Source organism: Chelmon rostratus, chromosome 14 (genome assembly GCF_017976325.1).
Source record: "Chelmon rostratus isolate fCheRos1 chromosome 14, fCheRos1.pri, whole genome shotgun sequence".
NCBI classification, from domain to species: Eukaryota; Metazoa; Chordata; class Actinopteri; order Chaetodontiformes; family Chaetodontidae; genus Chelmon; species Chelmon rostratus.
Window position 1 is genome coordinate 13037638 of NC_055671.1, and position 23630 is coordinate 13061267.

Below are 23630 nucleotides of genomic sequence, written 5' to 3' on the forward strand. Positions count from 1 at the left end.
ATAGATAGATAGATAGATAGATAGATAGATAGACAGACAGACAGATAATATTTTATTCATTCCTATATTTTGACTTTGCCACTATTTTATGTCTCATATTCTCTTTTTGTCATTTCTCATTTACTTGCATGATTTTCTTTTAATACATATTGTATGAGCATTGTTGGAGGGAGCCTGGGAACAGGCTTTTCATTGCCAACAACTGCTTCAGTGTGACTTTTGCGCAAATGACAAATAAAGAATGTGATCTTGAATTAATAAGAACTTCTTATCACCTGCTGCTACGGTGTGTCTGTTATTACTGTGCTGTCATTTGATTAAATAGCGATTGCTAGATTTTAAGGTTTTATTAAAATTGAAAAAATAAATATTTTTTTCATCCACTAAATTTATTTAGTAAAATATAATGTTGACTGTCAGGATCTAGGTTTTACTAGGTGATTACCAGAAAGCTGCTCATTCATTTTATGTCACAACTTGTGACAATAAAACTTCCCAGTATGTAGTAACTAATTGAGAGAAAATGAGTGAAACTAGGTCAGATATATTGTAATTAAATTAGTGATTACTGAGTGAGGAAATGCTAAATGAAATACTTGTAAAGCCTAAGCCATTACACTGCTGTAATGTAGATAATCTAGTTAAATTTTAGTAGACCGTTAGCAGGCTCAGCAGTGACATAACAGAGACTACTTCCTTTCAAACAGTAAAACAGAAACCTTAAGCCTTCAAAATTTTCTCACCTTTCTCACCTGTCAGTGGTAACGCTGAGCATCAGCGGTGATTATGAAACATTACTCACTATGGAGTACCCTGCGGTATCACGCTCGGAAGAGAGAATGAGGGAATGATGGACTGATTTCGGAGCTTGAAGTTTGAATGTTTTAGCGCTATGGAGAGATACACAAGAAGCGATTAGGTTCAAAAGCTTCAGCAGCACAGATCGAGCCAGACTGCAACGAGCCTTGATAGGAAAGCAAGAGTTCTCACTCACACCTACTTTCGTTCCCATGAAAATTTCAGATGTGCAGACTTTGCTTAGTTGGTTTTTGCAGGGCTGTGGATGGAGGGGTCTAAGATTCAAGCAAATATCTTTGTGCCCACAGAACTCCTATTTCTCTAACAGTTTGAATGCAAAATACCATGTCCATATATATATATGTATGTATGTATATATATATATATATATATATATATATATATATATATATATATATATATATGGAGAGAGAGTGAGAGGAGTGAGAGGAAATGAGACAGAGAAAGGCTGTCCTACATAAATATATATTCAAAGCCAATATGAACTAATATGAAGTGTCCTATTTTCATACTGGGTATTTGATTCATTTTATCCCTGGATGAGTGAGTCACGGCTTCTCGTTTGATTCAACATGTTTTCAGCTGCAGTTTTACACTGTAGGACAGTTGGAGACAAACGACATGCTTTTTTTTTGGGTCAGGCCTCCTTAAATAAGTCACAGTGATTTTGCTACTCTTGGAAAGGGTGGTGGTGCTGTGCAGGAAAGCCTTGATCAATGTTATCCACACAGCACTGGATCAGCTGTGCTAAGCGGCCTGAGGCCCAGCCACTGTAGCTGCCATGCTGCCCTCATTACAGTAATGATCTCCCAGTACACAGATCCCACGTGAGGCCCCATCTACACGGTGACTCTGACTGTACCTCTGTACACTCTCTCTTTACCTCTCTCAATCTAATACACACATACACACACATTTACTCCAAAAAAATCATGCTATCAAGCAATGATGCTTTCTGTGTGTCCTTACAACCACAGTGTGATGGGTGCAAAACTGAGAGGTGAGCAACAACTACACACATGTGAAAGTGATCAGCGATGGCAGAGAAACAGAAAGATTCCGACTAATGTGCAATGATCAGCAGTACATTTGGGAGTTGATATTCCATGCATGGCACCGCAAGTTATTGGATTTTCACTTTACATAAATAGGCTTCAAAATTGATCTTCTGTCACACCTGTGTCTTCATCAATGGTGAAAGTGCCCAGTCCGCTGCCTCCTCTGACAGAGTACCTCAGCACGCCATCTCGTCCGTTGTCGTCGTCCTTAGCGCTGACTGTCAGGACGCTTGTGCCCGCGCGAGAGTTCTCCTTCACTGAGCCTCTCACAGCAAAGTCAGGGAAGTAGGGTGCATACAAATTCTCATTGACATCCACCACCTGAAGAAATGATTCACTTTCATTTTGGCTGAAATTTAGAAAAACTGAGTGAAGATATGTGTTGCACTGTACAGTATGGATTTAAACACTGAAAAGCATTGGACAAATGACCCAATATTGCCTTTATTATAATCCATTATTTTCATTGTGGTGGGTTGGACTGTTGAGCTTTACAGTACCACAATCTAAATGCTGTTACACAGGTATTTGTAACCTGACACTAAAAATGGCGGAAGCATTAACGAAAATTTTCAGTGTTAATCCTTAATTGATGAAACTGATCATTAGAATTGTTCTGATACAAATTTGTGTTGTGTTTTGTGTGTGTGCATGTGTGTGCATGTGTGTGCTACGCACCTCCACCTCCACAAATGTCTGACTGATGAGGCTAGGTACTCCTCTGTCCTCCGCGAGTAATGTCAGGTTGAAAAACTGTTGTTTCTCAAAGTCTAGCTCCTTCCTAATCCTCAGCACTCCACTCACAGCATCGACCTGGACAAAGCATTACAACCCCATTCATCATAAACTGCCAATAAAAAGAGGATCAGCATATGCAACAGTATAGACAATACAAATAGTGGCATCACCTACCTCAAAAGTGCCGTTGAAGTCATTAATCAAGGAGTATCGGACCTGTCCACCGGGGCCAATGTCTGGGTCCTGAGCCTGGACCCAGGTAATCACAGCCCCTGGTGGAAGGTCCTCCACGACTCGTGCACTGTAGCTGCTTGGGATGAAAGCTGGGGCACAGTCATTGACATCCTCCACTATTATAGTTAGAGTAGTGACTGACGACCTCCGAGTGCCTCTTTCAGCCTTGTCTCTCACTTCGATCTTCAATACGAACATTGGGATGGTTTCTCTGTCCAAGTGGCTGGCAACAAACACACTTCCTGTTTCACTGTCAATTCCAAACTGAGGGACACTGGTCAGCATTATGTAGGAGAGCTGTCCATTTTGACCTATGTCTCTGTCAAATGCATTGATGGTAATTACTTCCATGCCAATGGCGGAGCTTTCTAAGACGAGAGCAGAGAGGCTGTCCTGATAAAACTCGGGGTCGTTGTCATTTGCATCCTCAATGATCACAGTCAGGAGTCTCCAACTGGACATCTGTGGGACGCCCTGATCGTAGATGGTGATATTGAGGAAGTAACGATCCAATTGCTCACGGTCTAGCGGCTGCAGTATAGTTATCAACCCATTCTCCATGTTGATATTGAAGCAGCTTTCTTTGTTACCGTCAGATATGGAAAAGAGGACACGGCCATTGAAGCCTGTGTCGCCATCTCGCGCTCTCACCTGAAATACACTGGCACCAGTGGCAAGGTCTTCTCTCACTAGAATACTCGTGGGTAATGCCTCAAACTGTGGAGCCTGTTTGTTCACAGAAAAAAGGTCTGTAAATCTCTCATCTGGTCTTAGTCTAGCCATAGCAGATGCTTTTGAGAGCATTTTTTCTGCCAACAGCTGGGCTACCCTGGTCTCCTTGCAATTGAACCCCCTGGGTGGCATCCTACCCCTCACCACAGATACATTCACAAATGTAGGATCAGAGAATAACTCTCCATCTGTTGCGACCACTTTCAGGTTGAATACCCCACTTTTTAAATTAGCCACTGCTAACGATCGTTTCAACGACAAAGCCCCAGACTCTGTGTTTAAATTAAAATAGTCTAACTCATTCCCAGACAGTATCTTGTACCTCACCATCTCCATCTCATCAATGTCCACAGCTGACAAGGTGACAATAGCCTGGCTGACAGGGAAATCACGGCTAATCATCCCCCTGCACGAAACCATCTCAAAAAGAGGCTGGTTGTCGTTGACATTTATCAGACGGATGGTGACATTAACCTCACTCTCCCTTCTGTAGGGTGAACCCCAATCAGAGGCCCGCACCGCAAAAGTATACATGTCATCTGATGACTCAAAGTCCAGGTCTCGTGTGAGCCTCATCTCCCCTGTGTCCTGGTGTATGGTAAAAGGAAGAGATTGATCACCACTTATTGTGTGGGTGACAAACCCATTCTCTCCTTTATCATCGTCCACAGCGGACACGACAAGAACAACAGTGCCTACAGGTAAGCTCTCGTTGATTGCAACATCATAGAACGGCCTGTTGAACACCGGAGAGTTGTCATTAGCATCCTCTATGGTGATTTTGATCCTTGCCCGCTCCTGACTAATAATATCAACCACCTCCATCTCTATGAAATCCTGTGATATCCTTGTCAGCTGCCTTGTGGTCGTAATAACTCCAGTCAAAGGGTTTATATCAAAGTACAGTGGCTCTGAGAGGCTGCTGAAGCTGTAATTGACACTCAGAGGAGCTGGGGAGATTTTCACCACCTCTACAATAGTGCCTGGGGGAGCTATTTCACTCAGCTTAAATACATAAACATCTTTCTCGAACTTCGCCAACACTGGGTCTGGCTTTGTAACCAACAACTGAACAACTTGAGTATTAGAAAACTTAGGAGGAATGCCCCTGTCTTTAGCCTGGAAGGTTAGGTTGCAGCCATAAGGGAACGTATCCCAGTCGACTAATTCTGAAGTTTTAACTCTGTACTCATTCCCGATGGGTGATCGGTCAACCACAAACTGTTCAAAGGGGTCACCCTCAATGATGGACACCCACTCTATATCCCCAGATACGCCCTCGTCTTTGTCCTCCACAGTCACCACGGCATAGACTGAGTCCTTGTCCACCCATGATGGAACGACAGCAACTGCACTGAGGACAGGGGAGAACTCATTCACCCGCTCCACAGTTAGGACCAGCCTAGCAGTGCTGCTGATACCATTGTTCCCGTAGAGTTTCATCCCCCTGTCCACCACCTGCACCTCCAGCTCGAATCGGTCTTGTTTGTCCATCCTGGGCCGACCTGTCAGGGTGATGACCCCGCTGGTCGGATGAACAGCAAAGAGCTCCACTCTGCTCTTGAAGAAGTAGTAGAACTCCCCATTGGAGCCCATGTCAGCATCCGTGGCTGTTACACGCCCTACGCTGGCACCCAGAGGGGCACTCTCAGAAACAACGAATGAATAGGAAGTTGGGGAGAAGAGGGGTCGGAGATCATTGGTATCCAAGACTTTGATATAAACAGTGGCTAAGGCTTCTAGGCCTCCTTGGGCAGATGCTTTAACTGTCAGTGTGTAATTGTCTTGTACTTCCCGATTCAATATGGCACCACTGCCTCCGTTCGTGCGTATACGGAGGAAACAAAAATCTCCCATAACAAACTCCTCAGCCTGGAAGATTCCCTCATTGTCTCCAGACTCAATGGAATATTTTATGTCTAAAGACCGAGGTGGCCCAAGAATGATGCCCATTTTGACCTCACTTCTTGAATAGGTTCTTGCAGCAGAGTTCTCGAAGATGGAGGCATTATAGGCAGGCTGGGTGAAGAGCAGCAGGCCCTGTCCTGCCCTCGGTTCTGTCAGGAACTGAGCACTGGCTAAGGGGAAACAGAGGAGGAGGACGAAGCAAATGAAATGGAAAAGAAGAGAGAAGCAGGGTAGAGGAAGCATATTTCCCCACCGCTTAGGCTTCATCACTGTTCCATCACCCAGTCACCCTATATTTAGAAAGAACAACAAAGAAAAACAGATCTGGATTCAGTTGGTGAGTTGTTAGAGACATGCTCTCTGCATGCTAAAAATTTGATAAAGAACTGTGAGACAAAAGTTACAAAGACATTTCAGGGGTAGTGCTCATCACGACAAGGATATGATGGCATATTCAATGTTATGCACAGTTTGCAGTCAAACACTGAATATTGCACCCGAAAGGCTCAGACCCAAATAATGATGCCTTTAAACAAACCCCATCAAAGCGCAGCACACTTGCACAGCCTCTGCGAAACATGTCATGTCACCAAATAAAATAACAGGGATCAGGAACAATCCCGTTCCCAAAAGACACAAGAGCTTTTCTTTAGCCAGCGACTACCAGGGTTGGGATATTTTCAAAAGACCAACTTTCTTATAAATTAGTTTTTGAAACAACCTTCTTACTAAAAGTTATCAACAGATAAATAAAACTCACAGCCTTACGTTTAAACCCATTAAATAACAGCCAGAAATGGAAAGGAAGCTTAAAATAAGGTGGCCTGATGAAAAACATTTTATTTTCAATTGCAAATGTTTTTAAATATTGTAGGGGATAGTGTATGCTGAGTGTGTGCATCGCCTTTACAGCAGTCTTTTCTTGATTATACAACTTTGAAATAAATAAAATAACTGGTGATATGAAATCAGAGGCCAGTTACACTGTATGTAGGATCTATATAGATTAATATAAGCACCAAATAGACAGTCAGAATTCCGCGGATCAAATCAACATTCCCCAGAGGGCTGCTGTCCCGGGAGATATTGAGCTGCATTTATCGTCTCCCGTGTTGATGCGGATCCAGCGGAGCTCCGTGCAAAATTCACGAGTTTAGGAGGCGACAGTCTGTAGCTACAGTCTGCAGCTGAATTAACTTGTATTGTACACAGACAGCACTCGCACATCGCAGCGCGTCTTACCTTCAGACGAAACAGCTGTAATCAGTGAAAGCGAATCCTTTCCCATCCTCTCTCCGGCAGTAATATGAAAAAGAAAAAGAAACGGCAAAACGCGCAAAACAGTCGTGCAGAAGTCGATGGCGATGCGCGAAACGGAAAAAAAATCATGTGCACATATCCCGACAGGCTGTTGTCTACTGGGCTGCAGCCATCCTCGTAAAACTAAATAGCTATTGCTCCAGTTTCATGCATCTGACTACTGTAACCCTGAGTGCAGTTGGCTATATCGGCTTTATCTCCACAAATTAGCACAAAAACTGTCGCTAAATAGTTGGGTGCTCGTTTGCGGGAAGGTTAAGGTCCGAAATAAATGTGGGATAAAGAGCATGTCGCTTAACGCAAGTTTGGAAGCGGTCAGCATCAGTTGTCGCTTGTGTGGGACCACGGCGCGCTCGGAGGATGGATGAGGCGGGTTGGGCAGGCGCCGATCTTTGCCGAATGTAGCCGACAAGATCCGGAAGTGAGAGCGGTGCCATGTACGGCACTGTAAGACAACGGTTGCGGCACAGTATCACACACACTCACGAGTTTTTCAGTGGTTAGTAGCAAATCTGGCCACCAGATAAACTTGTTTCACAGGCCAACATGTCAGTTTTGTGTTATAATAAGGGATGCGGACAGCGGTTTGATCCAGAGAGTAACCCAGACGGTGAGTAGTATCTTAGTTAACTGTGGCTGTGCCAGTTAACAGGCTGTTAGCAAGCTAGCGTTAACCTCTGATCATCTGGAAATTTCTACAGCGTGCAGGCCTACCGGGCCCGTGTAGCTAACATTATATTGGCGGGTTGGACCCAAAACATGAACAGCTCGATTCATTTAACTACACTGCTGTAGCTTATAACTCAGGAAGCTAACGACACGTGGGCCTGCTTTGACTTATCACGGTGTTGTTAACGTGTTAAGCTCCTGTGGTTAGCAGGTACGAGGGTAACGTTAGACTTTCCAAACCATTGTCCCGGACAGGGCACACAGTCAGCGCTTTAAAGTTAATGGTACGGTTATTGAAACGATTCACCTAGTCTATCTTCGGCACATTTCTGAATATCTTCCTATAACCATAACCACAAATGCCATTGCAAAAACAGCGGAATTACTTTTTTTTTTTCAACTCGAGAGTCGGCAAAGAGCAGTTAAACCGAGTGGCCAGTCAACAGCGAGTTTCAGCTTTTTAACCGAAATAACGTTATGTCTGTGTTAGCTCGTTTTATCGAGCTGTCCCATCACAGGTCCCACTTTGTCTCTCTTACAGAAGTGGACTAACCGAGTACTGATCCGATATGAGTGTTTGATTGATCAGCTGTATGCCTCACTGTGGGGAAGATATTGGGATCATTCCCGTTTGTGTAAGGCAACAGCAGGCTTGACTTAAACACTGGGTTCCTAACTTCAGAAAACAAAGAAATACATAGATGTAAATGTGCTGAATTGTATTTATTAAAATAGTGATATCCGATACCAGAGCATACCATTGTTACCGATACCCGATCCAGCTATTTGAGTCGGTGTCACAATCGTATCGGTATCGGTGCATATCTAGTGTCCATAAGATAATCCTTTTCCTTAGTCCCAGAAGGGCGTAAACCCAAGGAAAAGCCAAAGTATATTTTCATGCCATACTGTTAAAGCAGTTAAATATCAGTCAGCCCCCTCAATAACCAGGGCCCTCATTTAGAAATATTATATTTCACAGTTGCAATCATGAAAAATGTACAGTGCATATTCCTCAACCAAACAATGGCCAAATCCGTAATTTAATGCAAGGAGACAAAAGACATTTGAAACACCACTCACTAGCCTGTGATTCATTTCCTCATGTTTGAAGCGATAGTTGGTGTGTATATGTTTGGCATAGCATATATCATCCTGTTTCATGTGAGAAATAGTTGATTTGTGATTATTAATTCTTCGTAGATTTATACAAACAAGTTTAGTAACTAGTTCTCTTTATGAAAAACCTGTGTGAACTTCCAGGTGTGCAGTACCCCAAAAACACCCCTAGGAAATTCAATGATTTAAGTTGTTGATGATTATTTTCATGATAATTTACTTCTTGATCTTGAGTTTCCTCACTTAAGGTAAAGTTTTCTCATGACTATGATCTAAATGTTATTGAACATTCAAGGTGACATTGTAGTCTTCAGCCCTGACAACAAAACTTCAATGAGTCCCTTATTTCCTTTTGTTATAAATAGACTGACTGACTGACTGACTGACTCACTGACTCACTCACTCAAACTATACATAATAAAATATCAAAATAGCAATCAGTAAAAAAAGAAATGTCCTCCTCTGTCTTCATGTAATATACCATTGCATATAAGAGATGCTTAATGCAGGAGTCAAGTCTAATTTCCATTTTAATTGGATGCCTCTTTTCATAACAGTATATTATCATTCCCTTTAGGGATATCTAAGAGGTGTGTCTAAGGTAATATCATGGCAGGGGCTCAGGCTCAACTGTAAGGAAAATGCTCAATTTTTGGTGTCAACCAGCCAAATATTTTATATTCATTCCAGAGTGATTTGTCTTTTAGGGAAGTTACAAAAAGAGCACATTGAAAAAAACATGCTGTACTTTCTACTGAAGGCAAATCTCAAATGATGGATTGTCAGACTTTCTGGTGGTCTCATAAATCCATTGGTTTAAAATTGTATTAATATAAAACTTTCAAATTGTCTTTTGTCTTGTTTGGCTTCTATGTTGCTCATGTTTAAATGTAGCTTCTGTTTGAAAAACTTTTGAAAGGAGAGTTTAATAAATCTTCAAAATTAATTTCTTAATGCCCATGTTAATGATTTAGGAAATGTGTGTACTGCGCTTCACAAGGACAAATGCAAATTCATTTGAATTTTATGTAAAATTGCTGTTTGTTTTTTATCAAGCTGAAAGTTAATGCTGAGTATTGAAAAATCATTATCTGCCAAAGCTTAGATTCTCTTTATCTGTTGTGTTTTCTAGTTTGTTAAGTCTGTAGTGTGGCTGTTTGTTTTATCCATTAGTTATTCTGTATCACTGTCACTTCCGGACTTGTGATCTGTTCTTGTTCAAAACACCAAGCACGATTCTACCTGTCATTAATTACTTGCAGTAAGCTACTAAATTGCCTTCAGAGAGACGCAATAATGACATTTTTATATCGTATTATATCCTGAAATCTACACACAATTTCCAATCGTATTAGGCAATTTCGTAACTTACAACTTGTTTTGCACTTACCTGAGTACATTATGATTAATACTTTTAGGGACAGACTTCACTCCATACAACCATCAAATGCTGCTGGAAATAATACAGTTACCAGCTGAGTTAGTTCACTCACAAAGCAGCATGACTTTTTGCTGCTCAGTTTCTTAAATGACTTCACACCGCCTCATGAAGGCAGTATCAGACACTGCTGAACCAAGTCCTTTGAGAGATGCACCACACACGAAAGCTGGAGGGAGTGCAGGCAAGACGTCATTGATGTTGTAGTGCTTTACCATCAAAGGGTCAGTGCCCATCAAACAGTTGATATGACTAGAGATTGTTTGTAATTGTTGATTCTCAAATTGTGTCACCGCATTCAGAAAGTGCTATTTTTCTCTCTACTCTTCGTTCTGTAAAAGAAATGATCTTTTTAGCCACAGTTGGTTAATGTAGGATGTATTTTAAAAGCTGAAAGCTTTGTTTCTTGTATGGAACCAGAATTCAGTAAAAGTAGGCCAGAAAAGCTAGAAATCTATAAGCAGTCAGGTTTGTCAGGTTATTCAACGCTGGTACCACTGTTTTGTATATCACCACACATTTTTCCTCTAAATTTGTGTTCCGTTTTCACAGATGGCTGCACCTATCATCCAGGAGTCCCAGTATTCCACGATGCATTGAAGGTAAAATACCTGAAAATGCACCATTATTTTGTGTATCGTCATCTGGACAAAGTTAATGTCTCTCTGACTTTCTCCAGGGATGGTCTTGCTGCAAGAGAAGAACTACTGACTTCTCAGACTTCCTCAGTATTGTTGTAAGTTTTTTGTGTCGGTCTTAATCCATACTCTTAATCCTCCATGGTCACGTCTCCTTTCTCTGTTGTTTTCATCGACATTGACTGTGCACATATTCACCTGAATGGTCATTGTTTGTGACTTTCTCCTCACAGGGCTGTACAAAAGGTCCCCACAACAAGGAGAAGCCCCCTGAGCCGGTGAAGCCGGATGTGACATCGTCAGGAGAAAAGAAAGACACAGATGACCAAAAACCAAAGTTTAACGAGTACATCATCTCTGCACCAAAGCCTCAGGAGGCGATACGCAGACCGAGGTAAGACATGTATGGAGTTGTAGTAGTATATAGCAGACATGTTTTTGGAGATGCAAAAATTCCGTCCATAGTAAAATTGTACTTTATTGTATCAAAACTTAAAACGGCCATTGCTTTTAAAATCAGATTTAAAGGAAAGAAACAGGAGAAGAAGAACTCACTCTTTCCCATTCAGTACATCAACGGGGCTTCCAGTTTAGAACTGTATATCCTTATTAGCTCAGTGGACTACTTTCTGCTCTTTAGTATTCCGGTTATGTGTCGAATGCATAAAAGGATAGGTACAGTATCCAAGGTATTAAATCAGCTTGAAATCGTCAGTCGTACACTGAGGATCCACAGGATAGTCAGAGGCGTTCTCCAGTCTTTTCCCTGAATACTTCCCAAAAGAGTTCAAAATGAAGTGTACAAGTGACTAATGAGGTGATTATTACTGACTAGAGGAACTCCTTTTAACGACTGTATTGGTCTTTGGCTGGCTTTGTACCTGAGACCTAATTTTGTTGTAGACAATGTATTTCTTACTTAAAGTAAAAACCACAATACCCTTTCAAAACCCTTTTAATCAACAAATTCATTAAAAAATTCCTTTTGTCTCTCCCTCTGTTATTGTTTCATGCATAATTGTTTTGTTACTGTCACAGTGCTGATGAGCCGATGGCGAGAATGCAGCACAAAGTCTCTGGTTCACTGAAGCAGGCCCTGGAGAAACTGAGGCTTTCTGAGAGCGCCGCAGAGACGAAAGGTGAGGACAGAACTCCCTTCCCCTTTTTTGTCATCTTTATCATAGACCACTACAATCCACTTTTGTTGTAGTAGACAGGAAGGTCATGTTGACAGTGGAAGTTAATGGATAGCCGCTGGGAATTTGCCCTCACCTTCGTCATTCACATCATGGCATTTGAAGAAAAGCTGACGGGGACAGGACGACTCATCATAAGTGTGGATGCGTTTTTTATGTGCTCTTCAAAGTGTGGGTGTCAATTCTTTCTCTCTGTCTCTCTAGAGGAAGATAGTGACGAGATCAAGATTGGAACGTCCTGTAAAAACGGAGGATGTACTAAAGTAGGTGAACCTGTGGCTGTATACTAGGGAGAACATTCTGGAATAGATTCTCACGCTGTTGAATTGTGTATAAATCTCCATCCATACTTCTGTAGGGCTTTGGCAGCTTAAATGTTCTCATTTTTACTTTAAATTCATGCTAATTCTCTCTCATGGACTCTGCCAAACAAGTTTCCAGTTCATCTCAAGTTCTACGCCAAATTCAGTCAACATATTTGAAACATTCCATGAACAGATGTCATTAAACGAAAACAAAAACAGAACGTGATTATCCAAGCTGATCCTGACAAAGAAATTATAACGCCCCGAAAGAGCTCATGGCTCTGGGTAAGGGGAAGAAGATACAACTACTTTTCCTCCTCCTCCACGTTTGCTCTGAGACGAATGCAAAGCAAAGATTTTTTGCTCAAGCTAATCTGGCCTGTCAGAGCAGAAACCCCAAGATTAGAAAATAAATTGTGAGGAACATTTGCATTGACTTGAGTTTTGTAGAATCTTGGAGTAGGACTTGAGTGATTTACATAATTGTACTTTAACTGATTTGATAGAAAGCCATGACATATTCTCCCAAGGGCTGCCTGCTTTTAGATGATTAATCAGTTTGGGTCTTGGTAGACTCTAAATTGGAATTTTAAAAAAAATGTAGCCATTACTGAGTCCTAGGAGATGATACTTCCACCTCTATCATCACAATAATATTCAGCAGTATTCTTTAATAAGAAATAGATTATAAAAGAGTCCTCTATTCCATCTGCAAAGAGATGACAGTACTGGAGAAATCATTTAAGACTTGTCAGTTCAGTAATCTGTGACTCTTAGCTAAGAGTCTCATTAGTTTAGCAGAGCCAAAGTGCCATACATGTGCAATTTAGCCCTTTTGAATTTTTGATAACAAAAACAATCTGCTTCCGTCTTTTGAACCACACTTTTGTTGTCTTCAGAGTTTTGATGGACCTGCAAGCGATTCGGATGTGTGCTTATATCATTCTGGATTTCCTATCTTCCATGAAGGGTTAGTATTACTGTTGATTTCATTACCTCATCTTAAAGAAATTTTAAAATTTAGGCTTAGAAACCCTTAATGTTCCTTCCCTGCATTTCAAAGTATTGACATGAAATAGTAGATATTCTCTGGAAACTGTAAAAGACGTGGGAACATCAACACCAGTATTTTCCTGTTAGTCTTCCTGTTAGTCTTGTTTTCTGGTTCTCTTGAGTGACACGCTATCGACTGCTAAAATCCAGAGGGTGTATGTCTTTCCTGCATCTCCAGGATGAAATACTGGAGCTGCTGTAAAAGGAAAACCTCAGACTTTAACACCTTCCTCTCTCAAGAGGGCTGCACCAAGGGAACACATCTATGGAGGAAAAAAGATGCGGTAGGTGCACCTGCTTGACAGCCAGTCATCATTTTATGTGTGAATGTCTGCATGAGAGAGTCTCAGCTGTGACTCCATCTAGTGGTGTGTGGTTGCACAGGCGAGATAAGTGTTTGTGGAAGAGACTGAATGGCTGAATTTGTGTGTAAAATGATCTAACACTGTTTCACATGTCGTTTATCTGTAATCTCCTCGCAGGGTAAGAAGGTGGTTCCATGTCGGTTTGACTGGCATCAGACGGGGGCGCAGGTCATCATCTCTATCTACGCCAAGAATGCCGTACCAGAGCTCAGCTACGTGGATGCAAACAGCACCACGGTGAGGGATACTAATGCCTGTCAGATGATTTCAGTCCATATTTAACTACTTAATTTTTGATTGGGTTCTGCTCAACCTAATGTTTATTTCTCTTGTCTTTCTCAGCTCAACATCCATGTTATATTTGAGGGAGAGAAGGAATTTGTGCAGAAAATCAGCTTGTGGGGAGTAAGTACAGCTTCACTTTGAACTCAGAGTAAAAGTAATATATACTTTTATAAATAAAACCCAGATTCCAAAAAAGGTGGGACCCTATGTAAATAAAACAGAGGACGAGAACTTGCTAATCCTTTTTAACATATATTCAATTGAGAACAGTACTAAGACAATATATTTAGTTTTCACTTCATCAACTTCATCTCAAACAAGTTGGGACAGGGGCAACAGAAGACGGGGAAAGTTGTGAAATGCTCCAAAAACACCTGCTTGGTCGGCAGGTAGACAGGCCAACTGGTAACTGGTGATAGTATCATGATTGGGTATGAAAGAGACTTCCTCGAAAGTTTTTCACAAGCAAGGATGGAGAGAAGTTTACCACTTAGTGAAAAACCTCATGGGCAAATTGTCCAACAGTTTAAGAACAGCTTTTCCCAATGCACAATTGCAGGGAATTTATGTATTTCACCATCTAAAATCCATAGTACTACGAAAAGGCTCAGAGAATCCAGAGAAAGCTCTGCATGTGAGGGGCAAAGCTGAAAACCAATATTGATTGCCAATGACCTTCGATCCCTGAGGTGCCACTGCACTAAAAAAGCCAACACGATTGTAGGGATATTACTACATGGTCTCAGGAACATCTTGTTGGCAAGCAAAGTTTGTCACTGCATTTACAAATGCAAGTGAAGACTCTGCAATGCAAAACGAAAGCAACATATCCAGAAACACCACTGATTTCTCTGGGCACAGCTCACCTGAGATAGACTGATAGAACGTGGAAAAGCTGTGATTGACACTTTATACAGCTTTACAATTTTAACATCCCACAGTACAAAGGGTTGCACTTTTTTGTACAGCAGTCAAGTTACCACAATATAATATACTTAAATAATAATAGGAATATTTATTATTATCCAATATGATAGCTTTCTTGCGTTGATAATAAGGTCTTTTGATAGACTTTTTTTTAACCACCTGTTTGTTAAGCCCATCTTTTGTCACACTCCCTCCTTTCCTCATAGGTGATAGATGTGAGTAAAAGTATAGTGAACATGATGGCCGCCAAGATCGAGGTAGCCATGAAGAAGTCCGAGGCCATGTCATGGGCTCGCCTGGACCTTCCTCCCCCTGTCATCCCACCCAAGGAGAGCGAGAAGAAAAAAGAGGAGGCTGACAGCGAGGATGAAGACGAATGATGAGGAATTACAATGAAAACAGTTAGCTGAATCCAAGCCACACAGTCCATTCCTTACCTCTTTTTAAGAGTCACCTCTTGCTGTCATGGAACTTTGGCCAACATTATAGTGTCTCCCCTTCCATTCTTATTAGTCAACGGACTTGATTTTGCCTGTTTTTCTGGAGTTATGGTCCTTTTATTGATCATAATGTAGGTTGGAATGCGAAACAATCTTCAGGTATTTTAACGACAGTTTTTCACTCGAGTGCTGAAGGATAATGGGGGGAAACACTGACTTTTCATAGACTTTCAGTCGAGTCAAACAATGACACACTTGTTAATTGCACTGAAATCCCCTGGAAAATAACACCACTCAGTAAGATAAGACACGTGTGACCATGCCTAATCTCTGACCCATAAAGCCTTTCATGTGGACTGCTCACATGAAGTCATCACAATGAATGAGAGTTATGACAATGTTTGGAAATCCTTTTGCTTCATAAACTGTATAAATTATTGCATTGTTTTGTCATGTCAGTCAAAACGCTGTCCTCCCATATCTGTGTGCAGTTTGAGGATGAAATTGGGATGTATTAAATGTCCACACTTGAATGACATGGAGTTTATTCCGAATAAACTTCTGTTCTAAGAAATGCAATAGTTCCTCGGGACTCTTAGAAATTAAATGTTTGACAGCCGACTATCCCAACTTTTCCACAGTTAAAATTGTAGATTTACTCCAAATTATTTTTTGACATGATTATACCTAATGTATATTTTGTACAAGTTTTGCTTCCATATATTCAATGCTGTATTTATCTCATTTCCTGTCAAAATGACACGGCGCAGTTTTAATAATGACGATGTACTGTAATATCTGAGAATGCCAATTGAATATGAAGTACTTTGAGCAAAGTGTGCATTATAAAAATGCAACGCTAGACAGCATGTCACAAGGCTTAGAATGTATGAGTGAAGTCTGGCTGAATGAGAACGTGATGTTAGGGCAAAACTATTAGAGATCCAATTTATCTTACCAAAAATAAACGTTTGTGTTGAACTTTTAAAGCTGATGTGATGGGTGTGCTCTGGTTAATGTCCTGTGAATATTCCCTAGGCAGACATACAGAATATGCATAGCAAGTTTTGTTAGAGTGGTATTAACAACTGACTCTTTCAACAGTTTAGACCCTTCTCTTGAATTTAAGCAGGGGTGACCTTTCAAGTGAGGATTTTTGTACCACATGCAACGTATGGGAATTGCAGTGACTTTTACAAATGTCATAAAGTTTTTTAAACTATTACATAACTCAAAGGTTACAGTATTGAACTATGTCCTGGTGCTGTGGAGATGCCTCAGACCCTGACATCCATGCAGACATCATCACCTTTTTCCCTTTCCAAAAGCACGTCTCACACGACAAACATGAATCAATTTAAATGTTAATCAAAATGTGGTTCAGTCAACTCCCACGTGAAGATAACAAAGAAAGGTGCCCAAGGCTTCTGTAAATTTGTCTGAAGAGTTTGTGTACTGCAGCTGGATGCACGTTGGATATCATTTCTTCATAATAAATGCCCGTGTTATTGACTGATGTAACTGGCTGCAACAGTGCAGAACCAGGTTTTGAAGGTAATCGGTGATACCACGTTAACCCTGGAGAATAAAAGTGAAAAGCCATGGATGGAATTTGTCAAGTTGCGAGTAGTGGGTGGAACATGTTCCAAGTTTAACATGCCTCATAACCCATTTTTACTCTTTTAACAGCCCTCAGTTCAAATACATTGCGATTAACAAAAATTATAGGCTCATTACAGTTAGTCAATGCAATATATAATTCACAGTGTTTTGATTTTAAAATTCATAGACGTGTGTGTCACCACACAGGACTGGCTGTGCCTTCACATAGTTGTTTGGTAGTTTCGGTGGTTGGTTTCATCAGTGTCACTGCTCCAGATAAGTGGCTGCCTTTCTGGGAGAGCAAATAAGTTTTTCCACCTCCCCACGTGCAGCCAAGTCGACCCTCTGTATCGCCGTTTGGCAGTCAGGACAGCGGCAGTTATGGCCACTGCTACGATTCCTCCGCAGAGGCCTGCAAGCAGCAGCCACGGCCACACGTCCTGCAGTTCCTCCAGGTAAGGACGAATGGATTCTGCTAGCCTCTGGTCTGGAAAAAAGATACAAGTAGTGGTTTAATTATTTTTTCCAAAATTCGACGGATGCATGTATTTCCTGAAAATACATGGGAGGAATGAAGAAAATGATATAGTAGCAGAGATAATGGAAATCAATAATTTATGTACTGAAAAATTAAATCAATATGGAAAATAGAAAAGCTTACTAGCACTTAGCAGATAGGAATATTCATATCCCAGGTCCTTGCTGGAGATGAAATATTCTCTGTTTCTGTGGAGGGGTAGGAAGGGCACCATGTGGTACTCACTGTTGTGCCCTATAGGAGCATTAGACTCTGGATACTGTGATGGAGATGGTCTATGCCTCCTGAGCCACTCCTCATAAATGCTTTGAAAGAGAATGAAGACAAATACAGTATTGCTGTAAAGATGCAAGTGCTTAACTTTACTGGAATTATAAAACATGTCTCTTGGAAAGTGTCTCACCTGTCAACAAAAGCGTGGTGAAGAAGGAATATGGGGTCATTTGCAGCGCCCTGCACTGAAGACATGGAGCCGTTCATGAACACATGGAGAGCAGCGTGCATGCCCATACGAGTACTATTTCCTAACCCAGTCTGAGGATTCCCGAATCCTACAGGATGAGACGTGTCTAATTAGGCGGTGGCAGCATGTAGTGAGTAGGGAAACAAAGGCTTTTTGTTGCACAAAATCAACCTGTCAGACAGACATGCATTGTATCTAAGCATGTGTGTGGCAATGCCAGTCTCCATAAAGACGTCCTACAGGGGACCATTTTTCCAGGAAGTATGAGATGCAAATACGTTACTGGTGTCCTGGCAAACTATCACAAGCCTCTAAAGCTCTGCTGGACTCGATGTGGACAGTGCTGTGTTGTTCTCAATGTGCCATTTAGGCTTCCTTCAATAGAACTGTGCATAATTTGTAACTCTGAACTCACATTAGTGCCAGTGAGCTTAATGTACACCCAGATATCAGAGCTGGGCATCTATACTGCATTATTCTACTACTGCTATTACTAATATCATTATTCGTAGCAGTAGCATATATTACGATATACTATTATTACTATATATATGTACTACTATATATAATTCTAGATATTATTGTTATTGTTAGTATTGCTATTATTGCTACTATTATAGCACTAGTATTAGCAGTAGTAGTATTCTAACATGCTCTTATTCTTATGACTTGTAGAATGCTGCACAGCAGATATGTTTCTATATAGATGGCTGCTCATTGTTGTTGTCTATCATACAGTTTACATATTCACATTTACATGCCACTATTTACGGTTGATTTATATTGTTTTATAGTGTAGATTTCTCTCTAAACTCTCTAAGACATTCTTATTTCCAACCAAACAAAGGGAACAAATGGGCTCATAACCTGGGTAACATGTTGGTGTTACTGATGCAATATAACAGCTTTCCTGCAATTAATAAGATGTTTTAATGCATTATCAGATTACGAGCCATATCGAAAGTGGTGAGCATGCCTTCATCTGTTCTGCCCATACAGTGCTAATAAGATAAATGTAAGTCACGTGAGGCTGTAAATTAAAGTGTGAATTGTTATCAACAAGACAAAGAAAAGCCCACACATAGCCAGCACATTAGGGCAGACGGAGTAACACATTAACACAGCGAGAGTGAAGAGTAACAGTGCAGAGCTGTATATCACCAGAGAGTGCTATCAATTGTATGGCAGGACAGTCAGTGTGTGTGTGTGTGTGTGTGTGTGTGTGTGTGTGTGTGTGTGTGTGTGTGTGTGTGTGTGTGTGTGTGTGCATTAGTGGTCAAGCTTATCTGACCTTCCAGAGTGTTCCTGAAGCTCATGTTGGCACTGCGGTCCATGGCTCCGGTGTCATAGTTGGGCAGACTGAGAGTGAACTCCACCTCTGCTGAAGTTGGCAATCGTTCAACCACGTTCCGGTTGTGGTTTCCAGGGTTACGCCGCAAGGGCCCCTCTTCCCTGGCATCACATAACACACCTCTGCTGCTGTAGTCCACTGCCCGGGAGCACAGCACCTGTCGATGGACACACACAGGAAACATATTGCAGCATAGCGCATTGGAGCATCAGCACAAATCCCAGCAGTGAAGTGAAGAGCAGACATTTTTCAGGCCTAAACTAACTAATTTTATTATCCTTTTGATGAACAGACAATTAACTTTAGAGAAAGTGCAAATGTCCTTCTATTTGTATACAGTCATTAAATAAGGCTATAATGAGCACTGATATTCATTTACTTTGTTTTTTTAACATATTTTCATGCTCTTTTCAGTACATGCGTAAAAATTCTAAGCAAGATGCTTTCAAGATCATCAAGAAAAGAGAAAATAGAAGAGAAGAACAGACAGTTGAGTGTGTTCACCCTCCAAGAAGAGAAGACCGAGCCCGGGCTGAGTAGACTTGGATCCTGGGTGCTGCGTTCGCCCATCAGCTCGTCCGTGCACACGTCGCATCCCTGGGCATCCCTCCAGTCCCAGTACGGGATGGTGAAGCTCGTGTCTCCGGTCAGCTTCCTGATCTCGTGCTCCCAGTGCAGCAGGTACACGCGGTGCCACGGGAGAAAGGCTGGCGCCCAGTGCGCGAAGTCCACATCGGTCCACACGTTCCCGGGCCCGCCCAACAGCGCGTTCCGGGACACGTAGTAATGCATCCACACAAACACATCGTACACTGACACATCGGCGAACATCGGGCTGGAGCCGTTCTCCATCTCTTGGTAGGTCCCGGTGGCCACAACGTAGTCCCTGCTGACCGTGTGCTTGGCCAGGTTCAGGTAGGACACAAGTCTGATCCTCTCGGCCCTGGACAGGTGAAATATGTTCCTTCGCAGGGACTCTCTCCTCTCGTTGCAGTTCACCCCAAAGTAGCCAAACTTACAATCCGCGCAGCTGAAGCCCATGAAATTCCCTGCGCACTGGCAAGTCCGGTTGTAAAAAACCAAGGGCCATTTCTCCCTGTCGTCCAGCCCGGAGAAGGGGTACTGCGGCCCGTCGGGCTGGTCCGGCACCTCCACGTCCTGGCAGAAGCCCCGACCCGAATTGGCTCCGCAGGGCGAGCCGTCCCCTTCCCAGGACGGACAGCACTCCTTGGCGAGCAAGGCCTCCCGAGTGGCACACGGACGGGGGAACTGCTGATAGCTGGGCGCAAAACATACCATGAAAGTGAATATCAGGGGCCACATGACGGCAAGGTGTTAATTTGGAGACGGCAAGCGGTCACCGAGAAATGAAGCGAGTCCATGGAGTGGGAGAGCCCATGTGATGCTTTCACAGGCTTAAATTCTTCAGGGTTTTTTCCCCGGGCCCCCCCTCCTCTGCGTTGAGCCAGTCACATGCCGCTTAACCTCAGGGTGAAGCTTACTTCATGAGGGGGGCAATCAGCCCGAATGTACACATCCCAGGACTGCAGCCAAACTCCTTCTACAAAAAAAGAGGAATTACTCTAAATTCAATTCTATAATGGGATTTGCAGTATTTATACTGATCAGGGTGAGGGCCAGAGGAAAGTTTAATGCCATCATTATGATAACGATGACTTATATGATGCGACTTAAATAATATCACCAAAGAGAAATCCAGATCTTTATAAGTCTTGAAGCCATCGTCTGTGGTTACAATGATTCTGCAGAGATTCTTCTTTGAAGGTCCAAGTCAGGGCATCATCAGCGCAGTGCGAGCCCAACTCATGATCTCTGCCTCTGTCACACACATTTCTCACACACACGCAGGTTCACATATGTAGTTGTGTGTATATATGTGTGTGTGTGTGTGTGTGTGTGTGTGTGTGTGTGTGTGTGTGTGATATGAGAAAGTTGAGGGCAAATCACCTGTGGCCATCAACAAATTTACAGGTACAAGCTAATGAAAAACATTTCAAATTTATCAACGCTTTAAGTCGAGTATGTGTATGAAAAGGGATGTTTTATTTGCACATTTGACAAAGCGAAAACTCACCTTTTGATGTTCAGTGTGTTACAAAAGATTCCTTTAATCGAATGGCTGTGTGATCACATGAACCCACAATGCTGTATCTCATCACCCTGCTGTGTAAACTAATGCAGGGGCTTAAAACAAAGGATGAGTTATATGAGGAAACTGAGCTTATGAGAAAAGCACAGTAAAAGCAAGCCCTAAGGCAAGAATATTTGCATTTGTGCAATGCTGTCTTCGAAGAAAACTTCAGAGCTTCCTTGGTGCTGCTCTCTCACATGGCTCTCAGCACCTGAGAACACAACCACTGGGCACCCTGACCTTGGACCTTTACTCTAATGTGGTTTGCATGTGATATTCATAAGGCATGGTTGGTTTTGTTTTTGTTTTTTAAATTAGTAAGTCACATTTCTCTATACCCTGTTCAAATAGGTGTACCGACACGCAATTTCACATCCAGAATGCACTAATGCGACCAAAACCTTTCATTCACATCTCAGGATCGACTCTTGTGCCTGAACACCACCAACATTTTTCTGCCAACACAACCACTTTATCATAAAAATCATAGCAACAGGAAGCATTAAAATATCAGTCACTGTTGTCTTAGAAGCATCTTTTATTCATTTTTCACAAACCAAGATTCCATCACAACAAAAAGAAAGGCGCTTCTTTATTGCTTGGATTGCTCAACCTTACAGCAAATGTCACAGAAATGAATCAGAAATGCTGCAATTTGCTTCAACTGGGTTTTTCTTTTGTTGCTATGTTTGCATAATAACTTCAAGTGCACAAAATGAAACTAAATCAATCCTGTTTATGCAATACAAAACTATGCAGAATCAATATAGATACTTGTACAGGATAGATCCCTGTCGTCAGCATTTAGCCACAAGTTGTCATCTACATCACATCTTATGTCCCCTCTTGCAATCCACCCGGAAAGACTCTTTCTGCATGTCTGATCCATCCCTGTCTATATCTGCAGTCATTGTGTCCAAAAGGGACATCTGATCATGTGGCTGCTGGTCACAAACCTTCCACCTCCATGAGGAGAAGATGTCCTCTAAGATGTTGAGGAATGGGGAGTGAGGTGGAAGGAAAAGTGACACCATGGGATGGACTGTAAACCACTCTGTGACTGGAAGGGATGGTGAAACGCCTCATTGTCCTCACCTGCCCCTTTTCCTCACTGCATAAATGCATAAACCTTCCTGCAGTTTATGCATTTAGATTTTTTTAGATTCAGATGTAGCAAGTTTCAGTCCAATTTACAGCAAATTTGTGTTATGTTTGGTTTTGGAACGCAAATGCAACCATTTTTACAATGAAGCTTGCAAAATGAGTGAGAAAACAGCTCATGAGTTATGAAGCGCGAGGTCATGAATGCAGTTCGTGTCAAAGCAACAAGAAGTGATCCACCGTTCAGTCCACACTGACTTCTGCTGTGCTGAAATGTGCGTTAACGATTGTAAAAAAAAACAAACAAAAAAAAAAAAACAAACAAACTGCACGTCCATGACAGAAAATAGTCTCCAGCAGAGGGCGCCGTGCGACTACTTCCAACACCATTCTGTCTCCACAAATAACAGTTCACCTCCTCTTTCGCTCTCTTCCCCGTCTCCCCAGGCAACTAACCACAATTTTGCAGGCAAAAAGTCATTCATTCTCCTCCTCATAATGAATCCCCGCGTAGAAATATCCTCAATTACACATCTGACCTCCATTCGATTAGGCTTTCTGAACGTCCTCTAAAAAGGTTTTTGTTGTTGGATGTGCATCACAAATCTAACCCAACAAAACATTCACGTCATACACTCTCACCGCATTTCTAGCTGACTTGAAATTATGTTATTTAGTTGGGAGCTGAAAGAACTGTTGTTCCCTGCATCTCACACCAGAAACCACTGGAACTCACCTACTGAACCGCTGAAATGTTAATGAATACTGTGACTGTGTCTTCCAAGTATTATCTTAGCCTGTCCGTCACAGAAGGATTAACTGCACACGTTGTTCGTATGGGGTTTAGCTACGGTGAGGCCCCTCTATGTTAAAGCATGATGCTCCATTTCCACTGATGTGACCACTGCATTTCCTAAGCTGATCCTAGATGTGCTTAACTCAATAGTTAATGGCACTGAACCAAGATACTGCATGTGCCACTCACATGCTGAAGATACATATTGATTGGGTGCTTTGCTGCTTTCAGATTCTGTTGTTTATTTCCTAGTTTTCCACTGCAAATGAAGCCAGTCATCACAAAACACCATAACTACATAATTATCGTGTGATTGGGGTCAAATTGACCTAGTTTACAGTGTACATGTGAGAACTAGATTCACCCCTTTGTCAGATCACTGT

At 41.9% G+C, this 23630-nt stretch overlaps 3 protein-coding genes across 3 annotated transcripts in view; 1 reads left to right on the top strand and 2 right to left on the bottom strand.

The window, feature by feature from the left end:
* Window positions 1–6777, bottom strand: part of LOC121617564 (protocadherin Fat 3) — a 65048-nt gene extending 58271 nt beyond the window's left edge. The window contains exons 1-4 of the mRNA XM_041952756.1: window positions 6732–6777; window positions 2790–5659; window positions 2556–2690; window positions 1997–2198 (exon numbers count right to left, since the gene is read on the bottom strand). Of these exons, the coding sequence (XP_041808690.1) occupies window positions 1997–2198; window positions 2556–2690; window positions 2790–5659; window positions 6732–6777 (3253 nt within the window). The remainder of the gene's footprint in view (window positions 1–1996; window positions 2199–2555; window positions 2691–2789; window positions 5660–6731) is intronic.
* Window positions 6778–7251: 474 nt separating this feature from the next.
* On the top strand, window positions 7252–16238 carry chordc1b (cysteine and histidine-rich domain (CHORD) containing 1b). The gene is made up of 11 exons (XM_041952310.1): window positions 7252–7419; window positions 10588–10637; window positions 10715–10771; window positions 10907–11067; window positions 11712–11812; window positions 12074–12132; window positions 13074–13144; window positions 13406–13511; window positions 13710–13829; window positions 13935–13997; window positions 15011–16238. Exons 1-11 carry the CDS (start codon window positions 7356–7358, stop codon window positions 15182–15184), a joined length of 1026 nt encoding a protein of 341 aa, XP_041808244.1. The 5' UTR covers window positions 7252–7355; the 3' UTR covers window positions 15185–16238.
* Window positions 16239–17067: 829 nt separating this feature from the next.
* On the bottom strand, window positions 17068–20521 carry LOC121617177 (tyrosinase-like). The gene is made up of 5 exons (XM_041952248.1): window positions 19703–20521; window positions 19139–19355; window positions 17788–17935; window positions 17508–17689; window positions 17068–17333 (listed from the first exon to the last, which is right to left on the bottom strand). The coding sequence occupies exons 1-5, from the start codon at window positions 20519–20521 to the stop codon at window positions 17068–17070; spliced, it is 1632 nt and encodes a 543-aa protein (XP_041808182.1).
* Between the last annotated feature and the right edge of the window lie 3109 nt (window positions 20522–23630).

Excerpts from the sequence above, each read along its gene's own strand:
- chordc1b (XM_041952310.1), top strand. The coding sequence starts at position 7,356 with ATGTCAGTTTTGTGTTATAATAAGGGATGCGGACAGCGGTTTGATCCA. Across the intron at positions 7,420-10,587 it reads TCCAGAGAGTAACCCAGACG|ATGGCTGCACCTATCATCCA; the intron begins GTGAGTAGTATC and ends CCGTTTTCACAG. Across the intron at positions 11,813-12,073 it reads GAGCGCCGCAGAGACGAAAG|AGGAAGATAGTGACGAGATC; the intron begins GTGAGGACAGAA and ends CTGTCTCTCTAG.
- LOC121617177 (XM_041952248.1), bottom strand. The coding sequence starts at position 20,521 with ATGTGGCCCCTGATATTCACTTTCATGGTATGTTTTGCGCCCAGCTAT. Across the intron at positions 19,356-19,702 it reads CGGTCTTCTCTTCTTGGAGG|GTGCTGTGCTCCCGGGCAGT; the intron begins GTGAACACACTC and ends GTCCATCGACAG. Across the intron at positions 17,690-17,787 it reads CACCACGCTTTTGTTGACAG|CATTTATGAGGAGTGGCTCA; the intron begins GTGAGACACTTT and ends TCTCTTTCAAAG.